At 31.6% G+C, this 27,827-nt stretch overlaps 1 protein-coding gene across 1 annotated transcript in view; it reads left to right on the top strand.

Annotated features, from left to right (window-relative positions):
* Positions 1-484: 484 nt before the first annotated feature.
* The window catches only part of LOC133336174 (protein serrate-like), a 49,759-nt gene continuing 22,416 nt past the window's right edge, over positions 485-27,827 (top strand). Inside the window, exons 1-3 of the mRNA XM_061544468.1 lie at positions 485-685; positions 10,213-10,330; positions 11,281-11,471. Of these exons, the coding sequence (XP_061400452.1) occupies positions 485-685; positions 10,213-10,330; positions 11,281-11,471 (510 nt within the window). The remainder of the gene's footprint in view (positions 686-10,212; positions 10,331-11,280; positions 11,472-27,827) is intronic.

Genomic DNA, 27,827 nt, shown 5'->3' with positions numbered 1-27,827 from the left:
TGTTTTTTCACTTCTGTGTTGGTTTTTCTGTTTTTTTTTCGTTTTTTTTTACACATTATTTTTGCCGGTTTGAAGTGGAACGCATGAATGAATGAACGCAAGCAAACTATGTAAATAAAAAAATAATAACAAGGAGAAAAGTAAAAGTACTATCGATAACAAATAAAATTGGAAGCAAAGAAACTGTGGCAAAGAAAAATAATGAATAATTAATTCAAAATTAATTATTAAAAGAATACTAAAGAAAAAATATAAAAATTAAAATTTTAAATTACTTTATTCTCTCCTCCTACAGTACAATAAAAAATAACAACAACAAAATATAGAAACAAGTTAACAATTACACAGATATAATAAAAATTTATAAACATTAAATAATGGAACCTTAAAATAAATTAAAAATATATCAACTACAACAACTAACCCCACAACAAGTGCTAAGCATTATTCCGTGAAAAAATACAACAAATAAAAATTCTTTAAAATGTCATCATCTGCAACATCTACAACAACGACAACAACATTCCCGCTATCACAACAAACAAAAATGTTTACAAAACATTTTCGAAGAAAATCCATGGATTATAATCAGCATCACAGTAGCAGCTTTACACAAAGCCATCGGCTAACAATGTCCAATTTAATAAGAATAATTTTTATTATATTAAGTTTATCAGTAAATAAGGTAAGTACATGACACTTTTTATTTTATAAATGTATATAAAAATATTTTTAAAAAAGTTAAAAAATTAAAAAAAAAATCCAACTCTTCAAACATTTAGCGCCATATTTTCTTTTTTTAAAAATAATTTTTAAAAAGAATAAAAACACGCATATTCTTGGCTATTAATAATAATTTTTTAACAACTTCATGCCTGTTATATATATTTTAAAAACCAGTGAGCGGAGCAGTATAGTCGGACGGGGCCGACCATATGATATCCTACACAACTTTCACGAAAATATAACTTCCTGTGTTTCTAAATTCTGAGCTTAGCCGATACTTGCATCCTTTTGACCGACTATAGGTCAACAAATATTACCAATATTCAGTATAGCCCATATAATTACTTGTCCAGATTCCCTTCACCGTAGGTTGCGTTGTGATGTTCGGCTTTTAATTGTGGCCTATAGATCGACTAAAAATGAAGCACAAAAAATTAAGTTTTCGGCCCACATAATCCCGTTATATTTTCGCCCTCTAGTGAGGTAATGGTTTACTAAATAATATATGAATACGTAAGCACATGTAAATATTTAAGTGTAACTCCCACATCCGAGTACATACGACAATATAACTTGTATCAAATTAAAGGCCATCCACTTCTCTTGGATATACTATCAACTTCTCGGGTCTATGTCCTTCATGAGTAAATATATACGCTATAGAATACACATTTTGTAATTTTTCATACAAAAGTCAAGGTCCATTTGACCCGTTAAATATTGACCGACGGCCTTGCTTATTCCTTGGCCCGATCCCCTTCTCCATGTAAAATTTCATGTTCGGGCCATAATTGCGGCCTTTGGAGCAACCGGAAAAACAGGCAAAAATTACGTTTTTGGTCCACTTCATACCCTAAATATTAAAAGATCATTGCAAAAACAATTTGGGTCTTCTTTGGCCAGAACCCATCCTACATGCAAAATTTCGTGAAGATTGGTCCATAACTGTGGCCTGTATCGTGTTTACAAATTATAATGGACTGACGGACGGACGGATACACATGTCTAGATCGACTCAGCTAGTAAAGATATGCCCATCGGTATACTTAAATGTGGGTCTAGGACCAATATTTCGCGGCGTTACACACTCTTGGGGCTGCACAAAGCAATAATACCCTGGCAACATAGTTGTGTAGAGCATAAAAATCCATGCCTTCTATGGCCTCAAAAAAATTATTTTAAAAAGTCCACGCCTTCCATGGCCCTAAAAAATGTATTTTTTTTTTAATCCACGCCTTCTATGGCCTCAAAAAATATTAAAAAAAGCACACATTCTATGGCCTCAAATAATATTTTTGAGAAACCTTTTCTTTTGTCCTTAAAATCCCTTATTTTGTCTTTAAAAAATAACTTTGAAACTCTTTCATTTCCTTTAAAGACTCTCTAAAAATCCTTAGAAGGACCTAATGATTCCTCATCCATATTTAAGTTCTTGAGAATTTGCTGATTTGTTCCTCTATTTATTTTCTTTAATATCTCCCGCTACTAAACCATTTAGTAGCTTCTCATTATTTTTTTAATTTCTTTTTCGTTTCTTTTATTCCTAACACTAACATTTTTTTCCTTTTGACCTTATCTTTGTTTAATTAAACGGCATCTTGTAATAAATTATCATCATTAGTTTAATCTTGACCCAATGCTAAGATATCTTACGCCAAAAAGGAAACAAGAAGAATAAGAATGAGAATCAACAACGAACACACAAATAAACAACAATAAAACAACTACTGTTGTTCTTCTTCATTGATCATTATGTGTTTTTTGGGATTGGGGGAGCATTAATAACTCTTTCTCATCTTTTTGTTTGACGCACAAAGAACCCTGTGAGCCGAAACCGGCAGGCTGGCAGTCAGGCAAACGGTCAGACAGACGTACCGACTTCTATTAAAAGTTATTTGTTTGCTTTCAATATTTTGAAGTTTACTAAACAACAACAGCAAAACAATAACAAAAATTTAACGATACAAATCTTTTGGATCAAACAGCAACAACAAAACCAAAAATTTTTTATTGGTAGACTGACGAAGTTGTGTGAGAAAAAAATGTTTTTTTGTTCATTTTGTTCGATTCTTCCCTAAATATCTTTTTATGTGTATTGAATGAAGGAGACTATTAAAGTACGTTAGGAAGAGGGGGGCTATTAATGTGCGCTTGTGTCTTAAGTCGTTTTGATTTTTTATGGCCTCTGCTTAAATTGTTGTTCCCTTGGTTGGTTTCTCAAGTGTTTGATTTGTTTTTTTTAAATTAGTTTGTTCTTGTGTAGCCGCTTTGTTGTTGTTTTTTCTTTCAATTCAAAAGTTTTGTTAATTGGAACATTGCTTTATTCGACATTTCGACAGATTGAGTTTGATTTTTTCGAAGTCGTTTTTGTTTTGTTGATTTTATTTTTGCTCATTTATCGATTTATTTGTAAGATGTCTTTTTGACAGTTTAATGCCTGACTTTTGGGAGCATTTGTTTTAACAATAGCCTTGAAAGGTCTACTGCCAAAATTCTATGAACAATAATCGTAATATCTCGACTAGATGAATCGATTTAGACATGTGTGTACGACCGTCTGTCCATTATAGTTTGTAAACGCGATACAGGCCACAATTATGGACCAATCTTCACGAAATTTTGCATGTAGGATGGGCTCTGGCTAATGAAGACCCCTATTGTTTTTGGTAAAAATCGGTTAATATTTAGGGGATGAAAGGGACCAAAAAACTTTATTTTTGTCTGATTTTCTTGTAGCTCCAGAGGCCGCAATTATGGGCCAGACATCGCGAAATTTTACATGGAGAAGGGGATCGGGCCAAAGAATAAGCATGCCTGCTTTCATAAAGATCGGTCAATATTTAGCGGGTCAAATGGACACTGAATTTTGTGTTGAAAATTACAAAATTTGTATTTTATGGGGAATATATTTACTCCTGAAGGACATAGACCCGAGACGTTGATAGTATATCAAAGAGGAGTGGTTGACCTTTAAATTGATACCAATTATATGGTCGGATGTGGGAGTTTCACTTAAATATTTACAGGTGCTTACGCCTTTAGATATTATTTAATAACCCATTAGAGGACCACGAAATTTTCCATGAGGTTTCCGGTATGGTCAAGCTCAACTCCTATAATTTTCGGTGATGATCAGATAATAATATTAGGATGAAGTGGACCGAAAACTAAATTTGTTGTGTCTGTTCGAGTCTATCTATGGGCCACAATTGAAAGCCGAACATCACAACACAACCCATGTTGAAAGGAATCTGGACTAGTAATTAGAAGGTATGTACTGAATATTAGTAAAACTTATTGACTCTAGTCTGTCAAGAGGGTGCAAATGTCGCAAAATATTGCCCAAGGTCAGAATATAGAACCAAACAAATTTAGATTTTCGTGGAAGTTGTGTAGGGTATCATATGGCCGGCCCCGTCCGACTATACTGCTCCGAAATATTTAAAAAGATCGCTTTCTTTTGACTTAGTCCTAAAAACGACTTATGGTTACAGTAGACCTCCAAAGAGTCTGTGTGTACGAAAACCTCCTAAATTTATTGTAACCCCCATTTAACATTTCTTATGGTGATAGAATTTCCTCTATCAAGTTTTGTTAGAAAATGTCTAGAAAGCTCCTTTCCTATAGGAACGACATAAAGGGTGTTCTAATTGTATTCTGGCTATTGAACATCTATCAAGTGGTTGTCTTGCATACCTCCAAAGGGTATTCTGCCTAAAAATTTACACATGTTATTATTACTATAAATGATCTCACAAGCGCTAGAAGACCTCTAACAAATTTTCTAAATATAAGGAGTTTAAAAATACCTTCTAAGAAATTGTCGACTACTTTCTTTTCTTTAATCGATTTTAATTAATAGGTTTTTTTTAAATTCGTAAATAAATTAATTTCACCAATTTCTAATATTAATTACAATTCTATCAGATTTCAAAAAAAAAAAATTGAATGTTTACTTAGACCGAGACACTTGTTACATGCCAGCTAATCACTTACAACCAAATTTAAACATTTACAGCCCCCGCAAAACAATAAAAAACAACTATTGTCATATAACAGCAGGCATTTTACTTTCTATGAAATTGAGAAGAAGACGACACATAAAATTCACATCACAGTGAACACAAATACATCTCAGGCTCTTGCAGATCACAATCATCAAATTATTCACAATCACAAATAAAAAAAATGCAGTGAAGACCATAAAAATACTATGGCATCATTTAATTAATTACAAAGTAATAAAACATGAAGGCCTTTTTTTCTCACCAACCAACATCTCATACACCTTCTTCCATACCGTATGAGTCTGACAAGTGTGATTTGATGAGAGACCGGAGTCTATCAAACCAACATTAGGACTGATAGACAGACAACCCATAACAATGTTCTTTAATTGTAACCATGATTAATTGTCGAAGATTATTTTTAATGTTTTCTTAAAGAGGCATTATTTGTTGTTATCTGCAAGATCTTTGTAGGAAATTAAACGAATGTAAACCAGTTGTCAATTTGAGGAATCTCTATAAAAATTGATTACATTTATGGTGAAAATTGAAAAAAAAAGAAATTTAAAATTGTTTAATCAGGTATTTAATTTTATATTTTTGGATAAGATTACATTTAAGGCAATTCAGTTGAGAGAGAGAGAGAGAGAGAATGGGAAAAAATGTTAGGAAGGCTTTCTTGGGGAAATCGCAGTGGCTAGCAAATATGTGGGTGTAACACAGATGACCAAATTTGGAATTTAAAGAATTACATTGACAATAAAATATTTTAAATTACAAAAAGGCCACATTATTTTTTTTCTGTAGTTTAACCAAATGAATTCAATACAAAATTGGATAATAAATATTTGAAAAAAAATTATTTCATTAAAAATCATATTTTTTTTAAATAATTGGTACATGTGCATCATTTAGATCCTAATTGCCATTGCAATTAATTTTATTTTTTATTTAGCAGTTATTTCAAATCATTTTTTCAGTAATTAAAACGTATACACGTTAAAATTAAAAACTCTACAGGCTACCTTTTTTTTTGCCTCTTGTCTTCTTCAGCAATTTCAAATTTGTTCAGCCATTTATGTTTAATTTTAGCAAGCTGAGAAATGAGTTCCACATTGTATTTGTGGGAATATTTTATTTTCGTTTTGAAAAATTTTTAGTAACTTTTATAAATTTTAAATCTTGCATATGATTATCGATTTGATTAATGTGTAGCGTTTAAATGTTGATGTTTAAATTATGATCAAAACTAATTAAGATGAATATTCATTCAAAAAAAGAAAATAAAAAGAAGAAGAGAAAACTTAAAATAAAGATGATGAATGAATGGCTTAATTGGTGTGGAACTATGTAGATGCTATTAAAAATTAATGGCCAAGGTTTTGCATAAACAGAAGACATCTAAAAAGTTCATAAAAGACATCTAAAATGTTTTCTGGTTATAGAATACCTCCATAATGGTTATAGGGAATCCATAAAGGGTGTTCCGATTGTATTCTGGCTATTGAAAATCTGTGAAGGATCTATTGGCTATAAATAATCTTAAGAACTTCTGGTTAGTAGACTTCCAAAGAGTCCCTGTGTACCGAACACCTCCTAAACTTATTCTGACCCCATCTAACAATTCTTCTTGTGGTAGAATTTCCTCTATCAAGTTTTTTAGGCTTTATGAGATGTCTAGATTGTGCCCTAGCTATAGGAAATACATAAAGGGGGTTCTAATTGTATTCTGGTTATTGAACATATGTCATGTGGTTGCACTGAACAATTATAGGGTATATGCTACCCCAGCAAATTATTCGGGTAAAATTTTTGAAGGTTTTCTACTGTCTTTTTTAAGTTTTCTGTTGCCAAGGGTTATCTAGACCGTCTGAACCAGAAGACCCTGTTTTGTTCTTTTGCATTTATTTTTTTATAACAGAACATTTTTTCGATATGCCGTAGGATTTATATATAAAAATCGGTAAGAAAATTTTTCTTAAGTCGGAGATCGAATTTTAGGAGCAAGAGGTGTTCCTGAAAGTTGACAAAATTTCATGTCATTTTGACATCCATTGGTCATTTTGACATCCATTTTGACATCATTGATATATATAAAAATAAAATTATATTTTAAAGCTATATGTAAATTTGTAATGATTTTAGATCTGCCTGACACCGAACAAATCTGAATGATTCTATATCGGAACCTATTTTAACAAACCTTAATACAAGCCCTTCAATTTTGTACATTATGAACAATTTCCCCTCTATCGGATACATTTGTAGTTATTTGATGTACAATTTACATCAAATCCGGCGATTTGATCTGATCCTATCTCGATAAAAGTCCATACACGTTATTCTTGACTCAATCTGGTAACCTGTGCAAAATATCTTAACAATCGGACAAAGATTGGAATTTTGGTGGATCGATAAAAATCTGAAAAGATTTTCACCAATTTTTGGGAAGACATAGGTAAAAATAGTCATATTTCTTGAGTACCTTGGGCCTCACTAACTTTGTCCCTCTCTTAACCAATCTATAATGCCAAGAACTAAAAGAAACAGTGGTCAAATAAAGATGACAGAAAAACAAACAACATATTGAGATATCTATAGATTGATCAGTAATAAAATATTGTATTTTTTACTCTGAGATCCACAGCTTCTTCTCCGGTCTTTTTGAGATCAATCAGTAATGAAGAAGAATTTATAAGAAAAAAGCTCAATAATGTAAAACCAACACACAGAAACACATACATATATTCATGACGTCAAATAAGTATTGTGAAATGGGGCTGATCACAGGTGGGTTTTTCGTTCTTCGACTCAACCAACAACAAAAATATATATGCAGAGATTGTGTAGCAGGATTTGTTGTGGCATACAACAAACAAGATGATCAACCTCATCGTCATCATCATCATGCCCAACAACAATGTTAATAGCATGGTACAGAAAAAAACCAAAGAAAAGATGAAAGATAAAAAATACGAAATAATATAAAATACCAGAATAAGAGGATAAACAAGAGCGTATTGAACGAAATCAGAAAAAAACAACGATTGTAAATAGAAGCAACCTAGATGATGACGAAGTCAAAAAAAAGAACGAAGAAGAAGGAGATGCCATAACAACATCATCGTTGGACAGCATTGATCAATGGCTATGACAACAACAAGAAAAAATAAAGGCGATTATATGCCATGACTTGGCATATAGTCCGAGGGTATTGGTGGTACGTGGTGGTGGTAGCCGGTATTGAATTGACTATAATGTCCACTGTGATCATGCTTGATTTTGTGTCGTCTTTCCTCACTGCCTTTTTATTCTGTAACATATATTGGAATAGACTTGCTGCTGTGATGCGGACTCAAAAGTTGTGTCATGTGTTGATACCCTACACTACGCTGTGGTATAGGGTGTTATGTCTTTGTGCTTTTATATGGAATATGCAGATGGAAACCGAGATAGACCCATAGTTACATTTTGAGGATATACAGTCACTATTTGATTTGATTTAACCAAATCCGCCCGTTTAACCATGTATTTTTGTAAACGAATGGTGCTGGTCACAGATTTTATCGCTATTGGATATTGCGATGGAATCTAGGACTACCTATTAAATTGATCCAAAAGCCGAATCCTATTAAAAATGCTAACAAATCAGATCCGATTTAAATAAAGCTATCAGTAATTTCGTCCGATTTCATATAGAAGGAGCATTAAACCGCAAAGGTTTGTCCGATTGAGACAAAATCTTGCGAATCGATCCGAATTGAATTTAAGATTAGGTGTGCCAGTTTTTGTTGAAATCGATGCAGACTCAGATATAGCTCACATATATACTTTCGTCCGAGTTTTGGTGAATTGAGCTCCAAATATCAGTGGATTGTCCAATTGAGATGAAATTTTATCCAAATTGTACAATATTGAGATTAGAATGAAGTATATTAAGTTTTGTGGAAATCGATTCAGATTTGCATATGGCTCTCATATATATTTTCGACCGATTTGATGCACCAAACAGTCAAAAATTATCCGACTCAAATGAAATTTTGCACCGTGTACCAAATTAAAGCGAGAATGATGTGTATCAAGTTTTGTAAAAATTAGTTTGGATTTATATATAGCTCCCATATATATTTTCGTCCGATTTTTAGAAAATGGTGCTCCAAAGACGATTTACTCGAAATGATGCATAGCACATTGAGTCTAAAATGATGTATGTTGAGTTAAAATCGATTCAGATTTAGAAGTTGCTCCCATATCCTATATTTATCCTATATTTATTCTATTGATAAACCTCATTGAGTCTAAAATGCGGTGTATTGAGTTTTGTTGATATAGGTTCAGATATAGATATATCTCTTTTATCCGATTTGCTCGAAATTTTGCACAGCTCACTGAATTGAGCCTAGAATAACATATTTCAAATTTGATACCCATCGGTTCAGCTTTAGATATAGCTTCCTTATACATTTGCATCCGACTACGCCTTCTGTAGAAAATCTCAAACTAAATCCTAAGTATAGCTAATCTCCAATTAATATACCAAATATTTCCTCCCTGAGAATTTCTCCGGATAAAAGTTCTCCAGAAAATTATCACCAATTTCTCTGTGTCTTTAAAGAAAAATATTTTCCCTACATATTAAAAAAAATGCTTAGATCAATATTTCCAATTACCTTCATTGTCAAATAATCCCCCTCTCCAATAACTTCCTGTCTACCTTTTTTCCCTTGATTTTTCTTCTTCTGCAAAAAACTTCGAATGACAATCCTTTGTAACAAGTTACATAACTTCGGCATACCAACAATCCATCTTCCTGTCGCCATTAAGCCGGACAATGTGTGCTCAAACACATCACAATGATGATTTTTATATAATGAAAAAGCTTGACTACAAAAAAAAAAACATCACAAGAATTGTCATAAGAAAAATTAACAGGCATTTAAAATATTTAACAAGCTACTTTACTACTTATTAAGGAATATCAGGAATTTTCTACTTTTCCATTTCCACAAGTGATGAGAGAAGGGGATTTTTCAATGGAAAAACCTCCAATCACACATTATGATGGACTTAGTTATAGAGTAAATAAAAATGAAATGATTTTCAAAACTGGTTCATGTTTAGCGCCTTCTCTTAATTCGCTTAATGGCAGGCACATCACTTGTTGAGTGACTGTCGGACTTACTCACTCAGTGACCACCATACTAGTAAACCGATAATGTTGATCTCACAACATTGTATGCTGGTTTAATGACCACTGTTTAAAAAAAATGTGTCAAAGATTAATGTGTGTTTTTGAAGATTTATTTTTTTCTTGAAAGATTTATGATTTTGTTTCCAGAGTAATTATCAAAAAAAAATTATTTTATGTTGCATTTTTTTCGTGGGTGATTTATTGTAGTTTGCAAAATAAAATTTAATATTTTGTTTCTCATAATATTAACTTGAATAATTTTGTTGTATTTTCTGTTTTTATTTTCAGATATCTGCCATTGGTAATTTTGAATTAGAAATATTAGAAATCTCAAATACAAATAATCATTTATTATCGGGCTATTGCTGTGGTGTTCCTTTAGCGTTAAGAAGAACAAAAACGACGGGTAAGTCTAATAGCTAATTTAAAAGAATAAAATAAGTAAGTCTGATACCCAACGTTTGTGATGAAATTTTGCCCATATATATTTTCGTCCGATTTGATGAAATAGACCCCAGCGTATGAAATTGTGCTTATAGTGTACGCTGTGCACTAAGATTTGTCTAAATCAGTTCAGATTTAGATATAGCTCCTTTCGTCTGATTTTATGTAAATGGTGCACCAAATACCCAAAGTTCGCCCGATTGGCATGAATTGAGTCTTGAATGATGAATGATTTGTTTAAATCGGTTAAAATTTAAATAAAGCTCCAACATTTATTTTCCTCCGATTTTATGGAAATAGTACTCCAAAGGCACTGTTTGTCCGATTGATGTGAAATTTTGCACAGTGATCAAATTAGGACTAGAATAAATCAAATATTTAGAGTTTGTCCAATTATGCATAACGTTGCGAAGTGGGTTACAATTCTAATATGACTTCCATTTATAATTTCGCCCAAGTTAAGGACAATTGTACACCAAATACATTTCGAGACTTTTAAAAAAAAACTATTGTTAAATACTATGGACCTCTAATAAAATATTATTTAAAAAATCCCTTAAATAAAATATTATTAAGAAAATCGAGGCTTTAAAAATCCTTAAGTAAAATATTATTTAAAAAAAATAAAAAAATCGCCCTATGTGGTCCTAGAAAAAAATTATTAAAAAAGTCATACTATATGGTCTACGCCTTGCTTGTATTATTTACAAAATCTGAATTTATTCCTTAAACATTTTATTTTAAAAATCCAAATCTTAAAAAAATATAGTTTTCAACAATTCTATAGCCTTGAAAAAATTGAACAACTAATTATCGCCCTTTCGAAATAGCTGGTTATACATAGTTTTTATATTTTTATTCTATTCTAATTTTTATTTAATTAATCATTTTTTTTATTTTCATATTTTCCAGGTTGTCCGCCATGTTCAACGGCTTTCCGTTTGTGTCTCAAAGAGTATTCAGCCGCCGAACAGGGCATTCCCAGCATATCGACGGGATGTTCGTTTGGCAACACAACCACTGGAATTTTGGGTGGTTCCAGCTTTGTCCTCAGTGATCCTGGCAGAAATGCTATGATATTGCCGTTTACGTTTAGATGGACGGTGAGTACAAAATCTTTTCTTTAGATTCTTAAAAAACAGTCAGAAAACATAAAAAGGACAGGTATCAGGTGTGAGTGAGAGAGAGAATGATAGATCCATTGAGGGTCTCCTGAGGAGAACAAAGATAAAAGATTTGAAAAAAATAATTAAATATCGTATATCTATATGGAAGTCCTCTCTTAGAATGTTTTTTTTTTCAAAAATAAAATATTTTTAATTTTCCCCCTTTAAAAAAGGTAATCATGTTTGGAGCCTTATGCATCCCTCTGATCCAATGAAGGAATACAACAAGAATTCCCAGCCAATTTTAAGGCGTTTGCCCTTGAATATCAAAACTTAAAATAATAAAATCTATGGCAATAGACCATAAACTCTTAATCTTCTTTCAAGTTTCATGCCGGTAAATAAACAACAGCGAAAAATTGTTTGACTACCCCTAGATTTTTTTCAAAACATCATTAATTTAAAATTTTACGAAAAAAATATTTTTCTTTGGTGGTAATTTTTTCACGGCTAATCAAAAAAATAAAAATAAACACCCATGGCAAAATGGGAAGCAACACATCAGGGCTAAAAACAAATGTGGCAAGTTGTGGTAGCATAGCAGAAAAATAAAGTGAGGGTTTTAAACGTTTCAGAGGTTATCTTGTTAAACACCAAAAAATACAAGAGATTGAACAGCAAATGTCTGATGCGTGTGGCCGGCTAAGCCGAAAAAAAAACATTTTCATTTTAATTGTCTTTATTTTCTTGGTTCCGAAAACCAAAAAAGAAATTAAAAGGTTAAACTGTTAGAAGAACCTTGCAATTAAAGCGTAACGCAGGGCTATGCTGTGAAGCATGAGTAGCACCAAGAAGAAGAGCAACCAAAGAGCAAGGCAGAATATATATGGGGGCGAAACCTAATTTCAATATTTTAAGGAACATTAACAAAAAAACTGTTTAAATTAGTTTGTTGTACAACATTGCTGTGTGTGTTTAAACAAAACAATAAAGAAACAGAGTCATCATTGGGTACTAAAACACATTTCAAACCATTTTTTAATTTTGAAAAATATAAATTTAAATTATGAATTAATTAGTAAAAGCAAACCTTATCAAGATTTGAGTTAGAATTTTAAATGAAATAACAAATGTTTGTCTGCTTACCCCCCGCCATTTTAAAACCAACATAAATTCTTCATTCTCCATCACACATCCATCACATTTCACATCACAGTTTGAGGAAAAAAAAATTCCAAATGATAAATATGTTTTGGAATAAATGCCAAAATAACACCTTCACAACAATTCTTCATTCCATTAATTTTTTGTGTTTCACCTCAACTTGACTTAGTTTTGTTGTAGTTTTTTTTTTTTTTTTGAACAATGGAATGCCGGTTGCCTCTCAATGTGTGTTATTGCGCAGGCGCGCACATATTTAACGTTCAAATTGATTGGAGTTCTTTTGTTGTTGTTGTTGTTCTTGCTGTTGCTAATTACAAACATTGAAACATGGGTTGTTGTTTGTTAAAACTATTTAGAGAATCGTAGTTAAGTACTTTGGAATTGTTTTGCGGTGTCAGTACCCTATCGCCACATGAAATTTGTTTATATTTGTGTTTGGTATTTTAAATCAATGGAATTGTTCTTTTTGATATTTTTGACATCGATAACCCACAGTTTCCTCAGAATTAACATGGTTTATTATAAACAATAATAGGCCTATAAATAAAAGTAAAGTAATTTATTTTAACAAATTAATGAGGAACGATTTAAATTTTTTGACTTAAAGTTGAGATATTATTTGTTCGGGTCTCCCAGCCTGGGACATTTGGCATAATTTAATTTGTTGGCCGATGGCTATTCAGCTGACAATTTTCGTGTTTGTGTCTTAAGTCTTTTGTTTTTAATTTAATAGTTTCTTATAATTGTTCAATAAAACTTCAATTTTTTTCAACATTGTTTTCCATTATCAAAAATGAAATCTTAATACAATAATTTCTAAACTCTAATAGCTCGTCTGTATGTATTTCAAATGATACTCATCGAGACCCATTACACCATTAATATTCCATTCCATGAACTTCTTCCTCTAAGAACTATCAAATCTAATGAGATTTGTAGATAAGTTTTTCTTCGCAGCAATTCTTGGCAATATCGATCAATTGCATATTATTTCGTTACGTTTTGTTTGCAATCAAAAACTTTTCATTATCAACGAATTCCAAAGAATTTCATAAAGCAGAAGAAAAAAATAACAGCAGAACGTTTAAGTCAGTTACATTTTCAGACACGTTCAAAGTTGTGTAGTTGTTTTTGTTGTAAAACGTTTAAAGCTGAATATGCCAATGTAAAAAAATAAAGAGAAAGAGAACACAAACGAAAAAAATACGAACATAACGTAATGGACATTAGTCTGACCGGAGTTTAGACCGTTGTGTGGCAAGCCAGCAAAAAAACACAAACGTAAAATGTTTACAAAAAACACAACTACAGCAGTATAAACTTACAAAAAAGTTAAAAAACGAAATAATAAAAACGCGTTGCTTACTTAGCTTTGCGAACAAGGAGTGGAGAGTATAGCATAGCATTTTTTAATGCAGTATTCGATAGTAACAACAACAACAATCATTTTAGCAGTAGCATATCCAGTCCACAGTTAGTCGTTGTGTGTTTTTTGTTTTGTATCTTGGACAGTCGTTCGTCAGTCATTGAGTTTTGTAAAGCAAACGGCAACAACAACAACAACTGCGGCAGCAGCATTACCAACAACACCAACCTGTTTCGTGGGAACATTGCCTTGTCGAATAAAACTCACTTTGGCTGAACATAAACTCTTAAACCCAAAGGCATTTTTTGTTGTTAAAATAGCAGCAGGGACGTGTAACTGTGCGGGCCTTTATAAAAGTGTACCATAAAGAGAAAGACTAATAAAATGGTTTTTTTTTCTTTTTATTAGAAAATATTATAAAATTTTGCAACTAATCTTTAATTACTTGTTTTATAAAATTTATTAGAGGCCCTGCTTGTTATAAAAAAATTGAAACTGTTACCATGTAGATTTTTTTATAAGAACTAACCAAAATTGTTGGTAACGCAAGTAGACCTATTCAGACACATAAGTGCTGGTTACATTCCAAAACAGCTTAAGAAGTATAAGCATTAAAACATGTATAAATTCTGAAATGTGTATTTTGACAGAAGTTGGAGTAAATATAATAGAAGAGTAAATATAATAGAAATATAAAATAGTTCTAAATGTTAAAGTAAATATATTTATATGTACATAAGTTATAACAAGTGAAAAAGCGTTAAGTTCAGCCGGGCCGAACTTTGGATACCCTCCCACACAGATATACTAACTGGTATTTGAAATAAAAATATAGGGAACATACCAAAATGTGTACCTATACCGACATTTCTACAAACTAAAATTGGTCCCAGACTCCATGTTTCTGTGGACCAAATTTGTTTCCAAAAATTTTTGATTTCATCTACACTTTGTCTATCTTATTATTTCATCTAAAATTAGTTCAAGTTCGAACATGGGGAATATCGGTCCACTCCTTCCGGTACCTTCCACACAGGGGCTAGGCCTAAATGCGGTTTACAGTTCATATATATATATATATATATATAAGGTTATTTATCGAACCTTATGTTCTGTTTTTTTCGTATCTTCCGCAGATGAAAAAATTACAACAGAGTCTTAGAACCAAACCCAAACACGGATCAAATCATATAACTATTTAATACAAAAAGGGGGTTATATGGGGACGACCCCAAAAAGGGAGCGAATATTAAACATTTTTGGTAGGGAGATTTGTTATCATATACGACTACCAAATACCAAATTGAAGCGAATTCGGTTGAAAAGCGCGCTCAAGAACCCCAAAATACCGAAAATTAGGGGGTACCCTGATATGGGGGATATCCCAAAAAAATTGACCTATATTTATAATTTTTTGTGGAGAGATTTGGTATCTATTAAGAACTCAAATTACTAAATTAAGCCAATTCGGTGGAAAAATGCGATCAAACCCCCCAAAATACTGAAAAATAGGAGGTACCGTTATATGGGGGCTACCAAAAAAAGTGGACCTATATTTATAATTTTTGGTGGAGACATTTAATCCCCGATAAGAAATTAATGTACCAAATTTCAGAGATTTCGGCTGAAAAACGCGCTCAAGGACCCCAAAATACCAAAAATTGGGAGGTACTGTTATATGGGAGCTATGCCAAGACATGGACAAACCTTTGCAAAACTTCAGTACCCTATCTCAATTCTTTCAGAAGATAGCGTGAATACAACAGACGGACGGACATACATGGCTAAATCGTCTTAGAATTTTACCCTGATTAAGAATATATATACTTTATAGGGTCGGAAATGAATATTTCGATTAGTTACAAACGGAATGATAAAATTAATTTATCCTCCATACTATGGTGGTGGGTGTAAAAACTTCAATATTGACTACAAAACTGACCTTGAGACCCAAATTGCATTGAAATCAGTTCAAATTTTACAAAATTCGGGAAGTTTCAATTTTTCCTTTGCCACTTCATGTATGCAAAACAAAAGATTTAAGACACAAACATATTCACATCAATTGATTTTTAAAAATTAACGCTTACGGTTCTAAAAGTGCCTCAAACATATTTTTTTTAAGAAATCCACGCCCATATAGTGTTGAACATATATTCTTGCTCTGCTTCTAGTGGATGAAAGGAAAGACACTTGTGCTCTGGCTGGCGGCTTTATTGAGAGTGACTATTTACATCTTACACACTAAACAAGAAAACTTACTACTAAGAATATTTACATGGTGGGATGTAGGTTACACTAAGCGAACTTATCGCAATACATACATGCCCACGCATATATAGTTCTTGAAAAAATATTATTTAAAATATCCACGCCTTTATAATCCTTCAACAAATATTATTTAAAAATTCAACGCATTTATAGTCCTTGAAAAAACTCTATTTAAAAAATCAACGCCTTGCAATCCTTGAAAATAATTTTTTTTAAAAATCCTCGTAGTGTTTTTGAAATATCGTAAGGGTTTTTTTTTGAAAATAAATATTGAAGTTCCGAATACCTCATGTGACTCATTACACCATTAAGAGAACTTGTTCTAATAAAACACTATAAAAATTCATTAAATATGACAAAACTAAGACAAGGAGTGTCTACACGAATTAATTAGAATGCGATCACACACACATGCTGCAATAAAGAACTTAATATTTATAACGTCTATCAATAATGCAATAATAGTGTATGAGAAAAAAAAACAAGTCCATACATTATAATTATCATGTTTACAAGGTGGTTACAAATAAACACTTCTAATGTAATACTCAGGCGCACAGAAAAAAAACCTATGACAGTGTCAAGCAGAACACGTAGGTGTTAGACCAGACACATTTGATTTGTTCGCAGCAAATTTCTGTTCCCATGCTTTAGCAGCTAACGAAAAAAGAAATTTAAATTCAAATTACTTTCTTGGAATACCAAGATAAGCAATTTCTTTAAGAATACCTCTTTTTTGACGAAAAAAATGTGAAAAAAACGAAACCGAAAAATAATCCTTGTAAACAATTTCTTGGAGTTCGGTAACATTGTTTGTTGCTAAGACGGCACAACATGAACAATAATTGCATTTAAGCCAGAAGAAAAAAGCTTAATCTTAAATTTCGATCTTGATTAAAATACCACCAGGATGGCCAACAACGCACTTCAAACCTTTAAAAAAATGCCCAAAAGAACATGATGCACTTGAATGGTATGTAACAAAACAATCAGAACATAAGCGGCAGCTTGTAGCCTACTGTAAATAAAAACAAACAAAAAATGGTACAACCTCAACAAAAAATACAAAACTACAAAACTGTTGGAATTAACCACTGGAAAACATTTTTTTACAAAGTCATTTTATTGGTAACACCTACCGACACAGAGAACGGCGAACGAAATCCCTCTTGTAGAGAGACAAACATCTTTTTTGAAGTATATATTTTTTTCGAAAAATTTTTTACAAGTCTTCTGAAAATCCTCAAATGAAGAATTTCAGTTAATGATCAAAATGAAATGAAAAAAAAAAACTGAAATACAAACAGACAGACAAGACAACACTTAAGAGTCACTGAACAACAAGTTATCCAGAAATGAGACTAACTGACCACTACTGTAAGCAAACAAAGTCGAATAGCAGAAACAACAACAACATAAAATCCAACAATTCAAAAAGCAAAAAATTAAGAGGAGAAAAAACCTTTTACGAAATTGAGGGTTGAGGGGCTCAACAAAAAAAAATGAGTACACCTTTGGTCTTGGCGATTTCGTCACAAGAAATTAAAGCATTCTACAAAAATGGAACAACAATACCAACAACGAAATAGCAAATTAAACCATTTAAAGTTGGCTTTATTACAAAGGGGTATTATACGGATTAACGAGGGGTGGTATGAAGAGAGACAAACAACGTTGATCTTCAATAAGGAAAAGGATGGGAGGCTTACATATAATTGTGAATTGAAAAAAATGCATCGTATTTTATTGGTCCAACGTTTAGAATATATATTTTAGTTCTAAACGTTCCCACCATTTGGAATTTTGACACACACTTGGAGATAATAACAACAGAAGAAAAAATGAGAATTGGTTTTTAAAATTCGAAATTTTTTTTTTAAAGAAATGCATAATTCTCTAGAATATTTTTTAAAAACCTTTCAAATTATTATATTAAATCCATGAGTAAGGGACTAACAAAGTTTTGAAATACCACGATTTGAGCCTCTAAAATTCATAACGTTTTTATACCCTCAGCCTATGATACGGCAAAATGTGCCTCATCGAAATAATGCGTTTAGGCAATTTGGAAACGATTTACAAACACCCGTCGGACGGATGGACGGACGTCCGTCTGTGTGCATTCAATTGCATCCAATATACATCGTAATATTTCTTCCAAATTTAAATTTAAGAACAGTCGGTTTCTACCACACAAAAGGGGTCCCTTCTGATACCTCATCCATAAAATGTCAAAATTTTGAAAATTTGTCAATGAAATGTCTGCCTGTAGAAATCAATACAGAACATCAATACTACTACAACTCCAAGGACATTCATTCGTAGGTCCCGCTCATTAAGACAATATCGGCGTTTTAAAGCTTTTAGCAGCATTTTCGACTTGAAATGGCGGTGGTGGTTGATCCATATCGATGAAAAGGACCAATTACGGCCACTTTTTTCGAAATAGCCTACATATAAAAGTTCAATCCAATTTTCGGTATTTTGAAGATTTTACCCTCGTTTTCTTCACCTGAAAAATTTAATTTGACATTTCGGGTTTTCAGAGGATCATAAAAATATTGGAACAAATTCAATTTTTTTACATAGTCCCCATATAGTAACGAAAAATTTATCTTTACATAATAATATGGACATTCCCGTTTCTTGGAAGGGAGAAAAATATCTTTGTAGAAAAATTTTAATATAAGTCAAAGTTTTGCTATGGTCCTCATATATGCCCGATTTTCTATATTTTGCAAATGTTAACAACATTTTTTTCTGCCAAAGTGGTTGTAATTCGGCATTCCGGGTTATTGAAGGTTGAAAACATATTTATAGGACAATCGAACGGACTGACAAATATATAATAAGGTTTAATATAGTTCCGTAGAAAGGTCCCACCCACGTTTAGGTATAAAAAATATAGTTGCCAAAAAATGTGTATGTAGGTTCATATATTGGTATAAGCTTCTATATAAGCCTGATTTAATATTTTGAAAATTTTACCAACGCGTTCACCCCGAAGTGACTGTTGCAGAATATTTTTCGGGGCTACAATTTACTATTTTGGGGTTTTAAGAATGAAAAATATCTATACAGAAAATATCATCGACTAGCTCAAATTTTAATATAGTACTCATAGCCAGATCCCACCCATGTTTAGGTGCTTTTAAGGATTCATCCGAATCTGAGTCTGATATTCTACGTTCTTAGATTGTGAACAAACTTCTTGCACCAAATATGAGTCCAGGCTTTGCCACATTTGGTATTTTTAAGGTTTTATCATTTTTCGTAATTTGATATTCCGTGTTTTCGAGGGTAAAAATTATCTTTGCAGAAAAATAATAATTCTTTGATAATAGTTTGACAATCCGGGTGAATAAAAAACTCATTCCCAGAAATATAGGTAAGGTGGAGTTCTTAGCACGTTTTCCCAACATGATTGTCTGCAATTTTATCGATTTGAGTCCATGCTTTTTCATAGTGCCTATAGAAAGAACCTGTCCCAATTTTCGTATATTGAAAATTTTCTCAATGTTACTTGTAATTCGATATGCCGGGTTCTTGGAGTGTGAAAAATATCTTTGTAGAAAAATAGTAATGCAGGTCCATTCTTTAACATAGTCATAGTCGTATTTTTAATATTTAGCACATAAGTTTGGCATTCCGAATTCCTGGTGAATAAAACAGCTTCCCAGAAAGTGAAGTTCTTAGCGCATTTTCCCATCATTGTATGTAATCGTCTCCGAGCTTTTTGAGACTGTATGGCTTCAGTCAAATCGATTGAGAAATATTTTTAAAGAAACACCCTCCTTCTATATGGATAATTTGTGCGACATTTTCGCAGTTATTTTTTTCAGGTCGTAACTGAAAAACTTGGCCTGTGGTGATTGCGGTTCTTCTTTGTTTTTAATATACTCGCCAAGAGCTTTTATCGCCATATAAAAAAAAATCTTATGGCTATTTCAGACCTGAAAAATAATATCTTCAACAAATGAACGCTTATTCCTGGACAAATTGATGCAATCATCTATTTTTGATCTTCTTTTTCTAAAAAAAACTCATCTTCATAATTTTCACTCAATTAAAACGCCATGTACTACTGTCAACGCGCAAGCCTATCTACAATATTTTATTGACAAAGAAACAGCAATAAAATATTTAAATTGAGAATTTTGTAAAATGTTAATTAAGCATCGTAAATTTAACGTATAATCAAATGGCGGCCTAAATCACAAAGGCGCTTCATAGATTATGGCCAATTATCTCATAAAACAAAAAATAAATAAATAAAAAAAATAATTAACATAATACATGGAAATTTGGAAGATATCGTAAATCAACAACGTCCAAACGCACACACATGCCAATAACTGTGTTGACATTTCAAATTGGCTGTTTTATTTTGTCAACAAAATTGGACAATTTTATTTTTTTTCAGTGAATTAATTATGTTAATTGTATTTTTTTTCGTTTACCAAATTAGGTGTGATGAGAGGCTGCTAGGCTTTTATTTATTTCTTTATTTTTTGTTTAGATGATAAATGATAAGAATCTCTTTTGTTAATCAATAAATTAACAATAAAATCAAATAAATAAATTATCGATAAAAATACAAAAACGAATCATTTAGTAACAATGCCAAGGCATTTGGAGGGTTAATAAACAATTAATACCTGTAATCAATGATTGTGATTATGGTTCAAAGATGTTAATGATTTTGCTTGTAGATTATTGTCATAATCATAAATAAGTTACAAAACATTTTTTCATAGCCATTGTTTTGCAAATAACACGAGCTACAAATCTATTTCAAATAAAACCCAGATATGTATAATTGTTTTAAAAAAAAAAAAAAAAAAAAAAAAAAAAAAAACCCAGCCGTTTTGCTTAGAAACTATGACAGCTTCCTACATTCGATTTCCAATATTTTTGCCATGGGAATTTCTATTCGATATTTCTTTGCCGAACTTCTCCACTTCCAATAGCTCTTTTTAAGCTTGGCTTAAAGATGACAGCAAATGTGAAGGGGACGACAATATGTCTGAATATTTGTATGCTTGTATTTCAGTTGTATATTTGTTGTTGTTTTTGTTTTCTTCTTCTTTGGCTGAATGTCATTAATAATCATAAAATGTAGTTCAAATGCGTAGGATTTGAAGTGTTTATGATTGTTTCGATGATTTTTATTTCTTTGTTTGTTTTGTGTGTGGTATTCGTTCGTTCGAACGATCGAACATTTACAGTTGTCTATTTTATGATAATGATGGGAAAATAATTTAATGATTTTATTTAAGGTTGGTTATTGGATAACGGTATTGGCGAGATGTTTTACATACCTATATCATCGATATATATTCGATGGCTAGATGGTAAAATTAAAATCGTAACACTGTTGACAAATTAAGTGTTTCAACTAAGTGCTAATGTGGGTCGATATTTATATCACTCAAACATAATTCAAAATTATTATGAGATATAAAAAAATATTTAATTTAATTCATTTTTTGAAAAAAAATCACTTGAGAAAAATATTGAACGTGCATTGTTATTCCTTGACAAATTAAAATAATCATGTATTTTTGATTTTTTGAAAAACTCGAACTCATCATTAAACACAAAAAAATGTCATGGACTACTGTAATGGCGCAAACTCTTTTATTGACAAAATAAAGCAATAAAATATTTAAATTGGAAATTTTATAAAATGTTAATTAGGCATAATAAATTTTTCGTATAATCAATCAAGGCAGTCTTAGTAAATTAAATTCCAAATTGTAAACTTTTCTCACCAAAAAACTCCAAAATATCATCCCACATATTTCAAAAGTTATTATGGAATATTAAAAAAATATAATCAAAAAAATATTTAATTAAATAAAAAATCACCTGAGAAAATGTCTAACTCTACACTTTTCTCATTAAAAAATTCTGCCAAAATCCCATTGCCCTCAAATTGCATTATCACGCTCATTTTCCAAATTTCAGATTAAAAATAAACCGAATTAAAAAAATTCAAAATATTAGCCAATTAAAATGTTCGCCAAATCTAAAATTACGGTACATCATTGCCCGCCATTGAATATAGCCTCAACATCACCAAGAGCTGACAATTTTTTGTTAAGTTTTTTAATTTAAATGTCAGTTTTAGTTTGCAATTTTATGCTTTATCAATTTTCATTAAACATGGTGTTACAACTACCCAGGACAGCTAGCCAGCCAGTTAGCCATTCACAAAAAACCAAAAATATAAGTTCTCAAAAATAAAGTGTGGTGTTGCAGAGAAATCCCATTCCTTTCGAGTGAATTGAATGATTTGCCCCGCTTTCCTAAGGTTTTTTTCCAATTAAACTCGAAGCCACAGAATCTAATCTAATCTCACAAATATCCGTAACCATAAGGCATGCAAAAGGAAAAGCTGCGCAACACAACAGCGCATCACCTTGGCGAAGTTAACATAGATGAGGTATTTGAGGGAAAAATGTTTATGAAAAATATAAGAAGAAAAAGAAAATAATATTAATTTTGAGATACAGTACAGTAGGCATTAGAGACCCATCAGACACAAATAGGAAATAGTTTTCCTTAAAAAATAATCTCTTGTGAATTTCCATTTAAAAGATCCATTTAAACCTACATCAATTCAAAAATGATCTTAAAAATCCGCTCTATTAAAAACATTAACATACATTCAAAGTTGTTGGGGGAAATGTAAATATTTTATTCAACAGGAATTTTGAATGCCAAATAAAGTCGCTGTGGAAACAACCATCCAACTACTGAAATGTTCCAAAAACTTCAAAATACCTAAAATGATGCGGGTCCTTTATGTGTTACCTACGTAAAAACAGTTACATATTTTAATTTTATCCGGTATAGATGTTTGATAACCTCAAAAATACGGGTATGCGAAATAAAATGTCTTTCCGTTGGAAATTCTCCAGAAATTCTCAAAATAACGAAAGATAACAATCACCAACATGGCTAAATCGAAGTTATTTTTTCCATGTTTGGGTTAAAAAACAAAAGTAATTCCGCAAGGGTATTCAAATTAATGGCTGTGGCATTTGGAGGTTATGATCAGAACACAAGTTCAATTGTGTTATAAACATTTCAAGGAAGACCGAGAAAATGTCAATGAAGATGCTCAACCTGGTCGAGCACTCAAAAACCGATGAAAATATTGAATCAGTGACGAAAATGATTTTAGAAAAATTCCTCCCATATGCCTCCAAAACTAAACTATTAAAAATCCACGTCTATTCCTCCCTTATACCTCCAAAACTAGACTATTAAAAAATCCACGCATATTCCTCCCATATGCCTACAAAACTAAGCTATTAAAAAATCCACGCCTATTCCTCGCATATGCCTCCAAAATCTATTGCTCTGATAGGCCTCCACAATTAAGCTATTAAAAACACGAATATTACTCTACTTTCCTTTAAAAAGAATTAAAAAAAAAAAAATCACACCTATTGCTCTGATAGGCCTCCAAATCAAAATCGATACCTTCAAAACAAAATATTTAAAACAATCCACCTTCAAAATAAAATTATTAAAAAAATCCACACCTACAGCTCTTCGACACCTTCAAAACTAAATTATTAAAAAAAACACGCCTATAGCTCTCCTAGACCGTACATTTTTTTAAAATCACACTCAAAGCTCTCCTAGACCTTCTCAAATATTTTTTAAAAAAATTAAGACCATAAAAAATATTTATTTAAAAATCCAAGCATAAAGCTATCCTTGACCTTAAAAAATATTTATTTAAAAAATCCAATCTTAAAAAAAAATATATATATATATATATATATGGGCAATATTGCCAAGTTTTTAACATAGCTGAAGCGGAGGTTCACCCCTTTATAACTCGGGAATTACTTAAGTATATGAAAAAAAGTGAATAGTTTTGGGTAAATTGAACTGTCGTTGCAAACTGTTCATGATATTGACCTCCAAACTTTATTTTGGTGGAAGCTGTGTCTACTTTAATGTAAAAAAATGTGTAAAAACACGTTGAGGCGAACCAGTTTTTTTGTGTTCTCTATCGATTTGTGACTAAGCCACTCATTGCACGGTCTTCGTGTCAAAATAAAACTAAAAGCCAACAAAATGGAGACTACGCCCCTTATATATCATTTTTCAAAATTTTCACTGCATCTACCTTTAAATGATGCTGACATTTTGAAGCTCGATTTTGAGTGTTTTTTTTAATTTTACTTCTAGCTTTAATACGCAAACAGGAATTTATAAAAATCGATTATAAGATTATTGTAGTCGCGAATCTGCGTAATTTGATATGTATTTTGTGTATGTAGTATGCACAGCTTCAGAGTAATACTCATCCGAAGGTGCGAATTTTGTGCGATCAAATTTCTAAAAAACCTATTTTTCGGGCCAAATTTTTAGATCTGTCAACTGAATGACATGGGTACCCGCGATCAATAAGGTTTTTTACGTTTCGGATGATATAAAATCTTCTTCGTGAAAATCCATCTACTAGAGCCGCGGGAACTGGCCTTCCAAAAACACGAAATTTGGAAAAAAATGTTTTTGAAAATATCGCGGATTTATTTGCGTTTTCTGTGTATTATTTCCGCTTCAATAAATGACCTCATACGGATTTTGATCTTTTTCGAAAAGATAACTTTAAAAACTTCAGCCGAAAGAGAGATGTACGCAATTTATCTCAAAAATAGATTTTGCTGGCACATCCATGGTTCTTAATGGACCACATTGAAATCGGTATAGATCGATGTATTTTTTTAGGGTGCACACCGAAATCGGATGCGCGTTAATGGCATATGGAGTTTTCGGAAATTATTCGCGTTTTACGATTTTTTAGGTACTTCAATGCAACGTGTGGCACATCTTAGCCGTCAAATGAAATTTCGCAAAATATACATGAAATGGAAGATAAACTTCAGTACATCCTGGAAACCGCATGCGCATCAAATGATTTTGAGAATTACGCGATTTACACGCAATTTAAAATGTATATTTCTTAATATTATTTTATTTTAAGATTTATTCCTATTTATAGAATACTAAGATTTATCGGAAGGGTCTTGATATAATCCGCAAGGCGTATACTTATACACAAAAAGTTATTATTATAATATATGTGTAAATTTTTCGGCGAAATTCGGGTAAAATAGCAGAATAACCCCAACATTTTTTTCTGAAATTTCATGTATACAATTAAAAAAATAAATATGATGACATTATTTTTTCGAACCAAAAACAAATATTTTTCCTCAATATCTTGTTTTGTTGCCGCTGTGATTTAGAAACCGCTACACGGACTTGTGTGATTTTGATATCATTTGATTCATCATGGTGTTTAGATTATGTAGATATTTTAAATTGATTTGTAGATGTGTGTATGTCATTAATATAATGAAAATATTGATGTAATCTGCTATATTTTTATTATTTTTCTCTTATTTCGCGAAGATGTGCAACTTTATCGTGATTATTATAATATATTCATATTCTTATTTTACGGAGGAAGATATATATCAGCGTTTTTGGTTAATATAATAAACGGCGTAATTTTAAGATTTTTTTCTTATGCCCAAAATTAAAACCTCGATAACTTTTGCGCGCATCAACCGAAAATTTGATCGCGAACGGTTTCGGAGTCAGAACATTTTTCTCTATATGTGTACCAAAAATCATTGATGTGCCACAAAAACAAAAAAGCTGATTTTTTGAAAATGGAATATTAAAAAATTGGCAATATTGCCCATATATATATCTATAATAACCCATAATATATAATATAATAATCCACGCCTAAAGCTTTAAAAGACCTTCAAACTTATTTTTTTTAACTCCACCCTTAAAACTCTCCCAGAACATAAAAAATTCACGCTTAAAGCTCTCCCAGGCCTTTAAAAATATTTATTTAAAAACTCCACGCTTAAAGTTTTCATACACCTTCAAAAATAATTTTAAAAAAATCCACGCTTAGAGTTCTCCTAAATCGTCGAACATTATTTTTAAAAATCCACGCTTAAAGCTCTCCCATGTCGTCTAAAATATTTATTTATAGCTCCTCGAATCCTTAAATAAATGTACTTCAAAATACACGATTATCACCGAGCCCTTACAAAATTATCCTTGAAAAAATATTATTTAAAAAATCCACGTATAAAGCTATACGAGCCCCTAATTTTTTTTAAATCCTTGAAAAAATCTCTTTTAAGCCTTGAATCAATATGTATTCTAGAGTCCTTGGTTATTGATTTTTAGTCTTTGGAAAATATTGTTTTAAAAGTCCAAAGCTTTTACAGTTTTTCACAAATTGTTAAAAAATAATTTTTTTAGAGTCCTTCAAAATATTCTTAAAAAATCGCAATTCGTTAGTCTACATTACCACTTGTAGCGCTCGTAGCCTATTTTAAGTTTTTGCATTTTTTTCTTGAATTTTATTTTCATCCACTTAAAGACCTGCCTTTTCCAAAGATGTTCATTAGTTTTTTCCTCCCTATCTCGTTTCCTTGGCCATCTCCTTATGCTGTTATTTTTTATTTCTATCGTTACAACTATAAGTTTTTGCCAAAGATAGACAATAGATTTATGACCATCCATGATGGTGTGGAAACATGATTCACCAAACACGTTATGATAAATCGCAGTCGAGTTTTTTTTAGATTTTCTTTTGGTACTCAACGTATGGCGGCGGTGGCGATTGGCAGACCTATTTATACACCCGCTTGGCTGCCTTTCCTGCCATGGTGGTTTTTGTGACTTTGAAATAGTTTAAATCTTTTTTTTTTTGCTTGGCTGTTATGGTTAGTTGTTGTCGGCCATATCTCGTGCCTTGTAAATAATCATTGAAGCCAAGCAATTAAAGTTTGAACGACGTTACCCAGCTGGAAGCCAGGAAACTTTCATAAGTAAGGCAAGAAAAAACTAAATAAATAAAATCAAAAAGAAGATGAAGTACAGCAACCTGGCTTATTATAAATGCTGGATGAGGATGGTGGAATTTCCTTGCAATGGAGGCTACCATATTTGTAAAGTATTTTTTGGGTTTTCTTAAGGCGCCTAGAAAATATTTTCTTTTTGTTTTTTTGTAATATTTTACTTAGAATTATTTGAAAAACTCACGTTTATTCTTGGTTTGCAATACAAATTTGTTGCAATCGCCATTTTAATTTGCAACTCAATACCTGAAGTGCGGAACAAAAAATTAACAAAATTACATTTTAACACCAACTTCACGAAAATCAGAGGAAGAAGAGCCATTTTTCCTTTTCTAAAGCCAAAACCAAAAATCTCGACTTTCAATTGAATTAAATTAGTTTTCTTCTCCTACTATTCTATTTCAAATATGTACCCCACCACTTAACCTTTTTTACTAATGTTACACAGCTAATGATGCCCGTCTCCTACTGTTGCTAATTTAAAATAGCAACAGCAACAAAAAGTTAAAGCTTTGAAAATGTGTCCATTAACAATTGAAATGAAACGAAAAACATGCTACTGTTGAAATGTTCCACCATGTAAATGTCTTTTTGTTGGTGGTTGTTTTTTTTTATTTTGTATAGAAAAGA

This window comes from Musca vetustissima, unplaced genomic scaffold, assembly GCF_032173495.1.
Source record: "Musca vetustissima isolate MV318-11 ecotype Yass unplaced genomic scaffold, APGP_CSIRO_Mvet_v1 utg4989, whole genome shotgun sequence".
NCBI classification, from domain to species: domain Eukaryota; kingdom Metazoa; phylum Arthropoda; class Insecta; order Diptera; family Muscidae; genus Musca; species Musca vetustissima.
The sequence above is the reverse complement of the archived record's forward strand: the minus strand, read 5'-3'. Positions and strand labels throughout refer to the sequence as shown.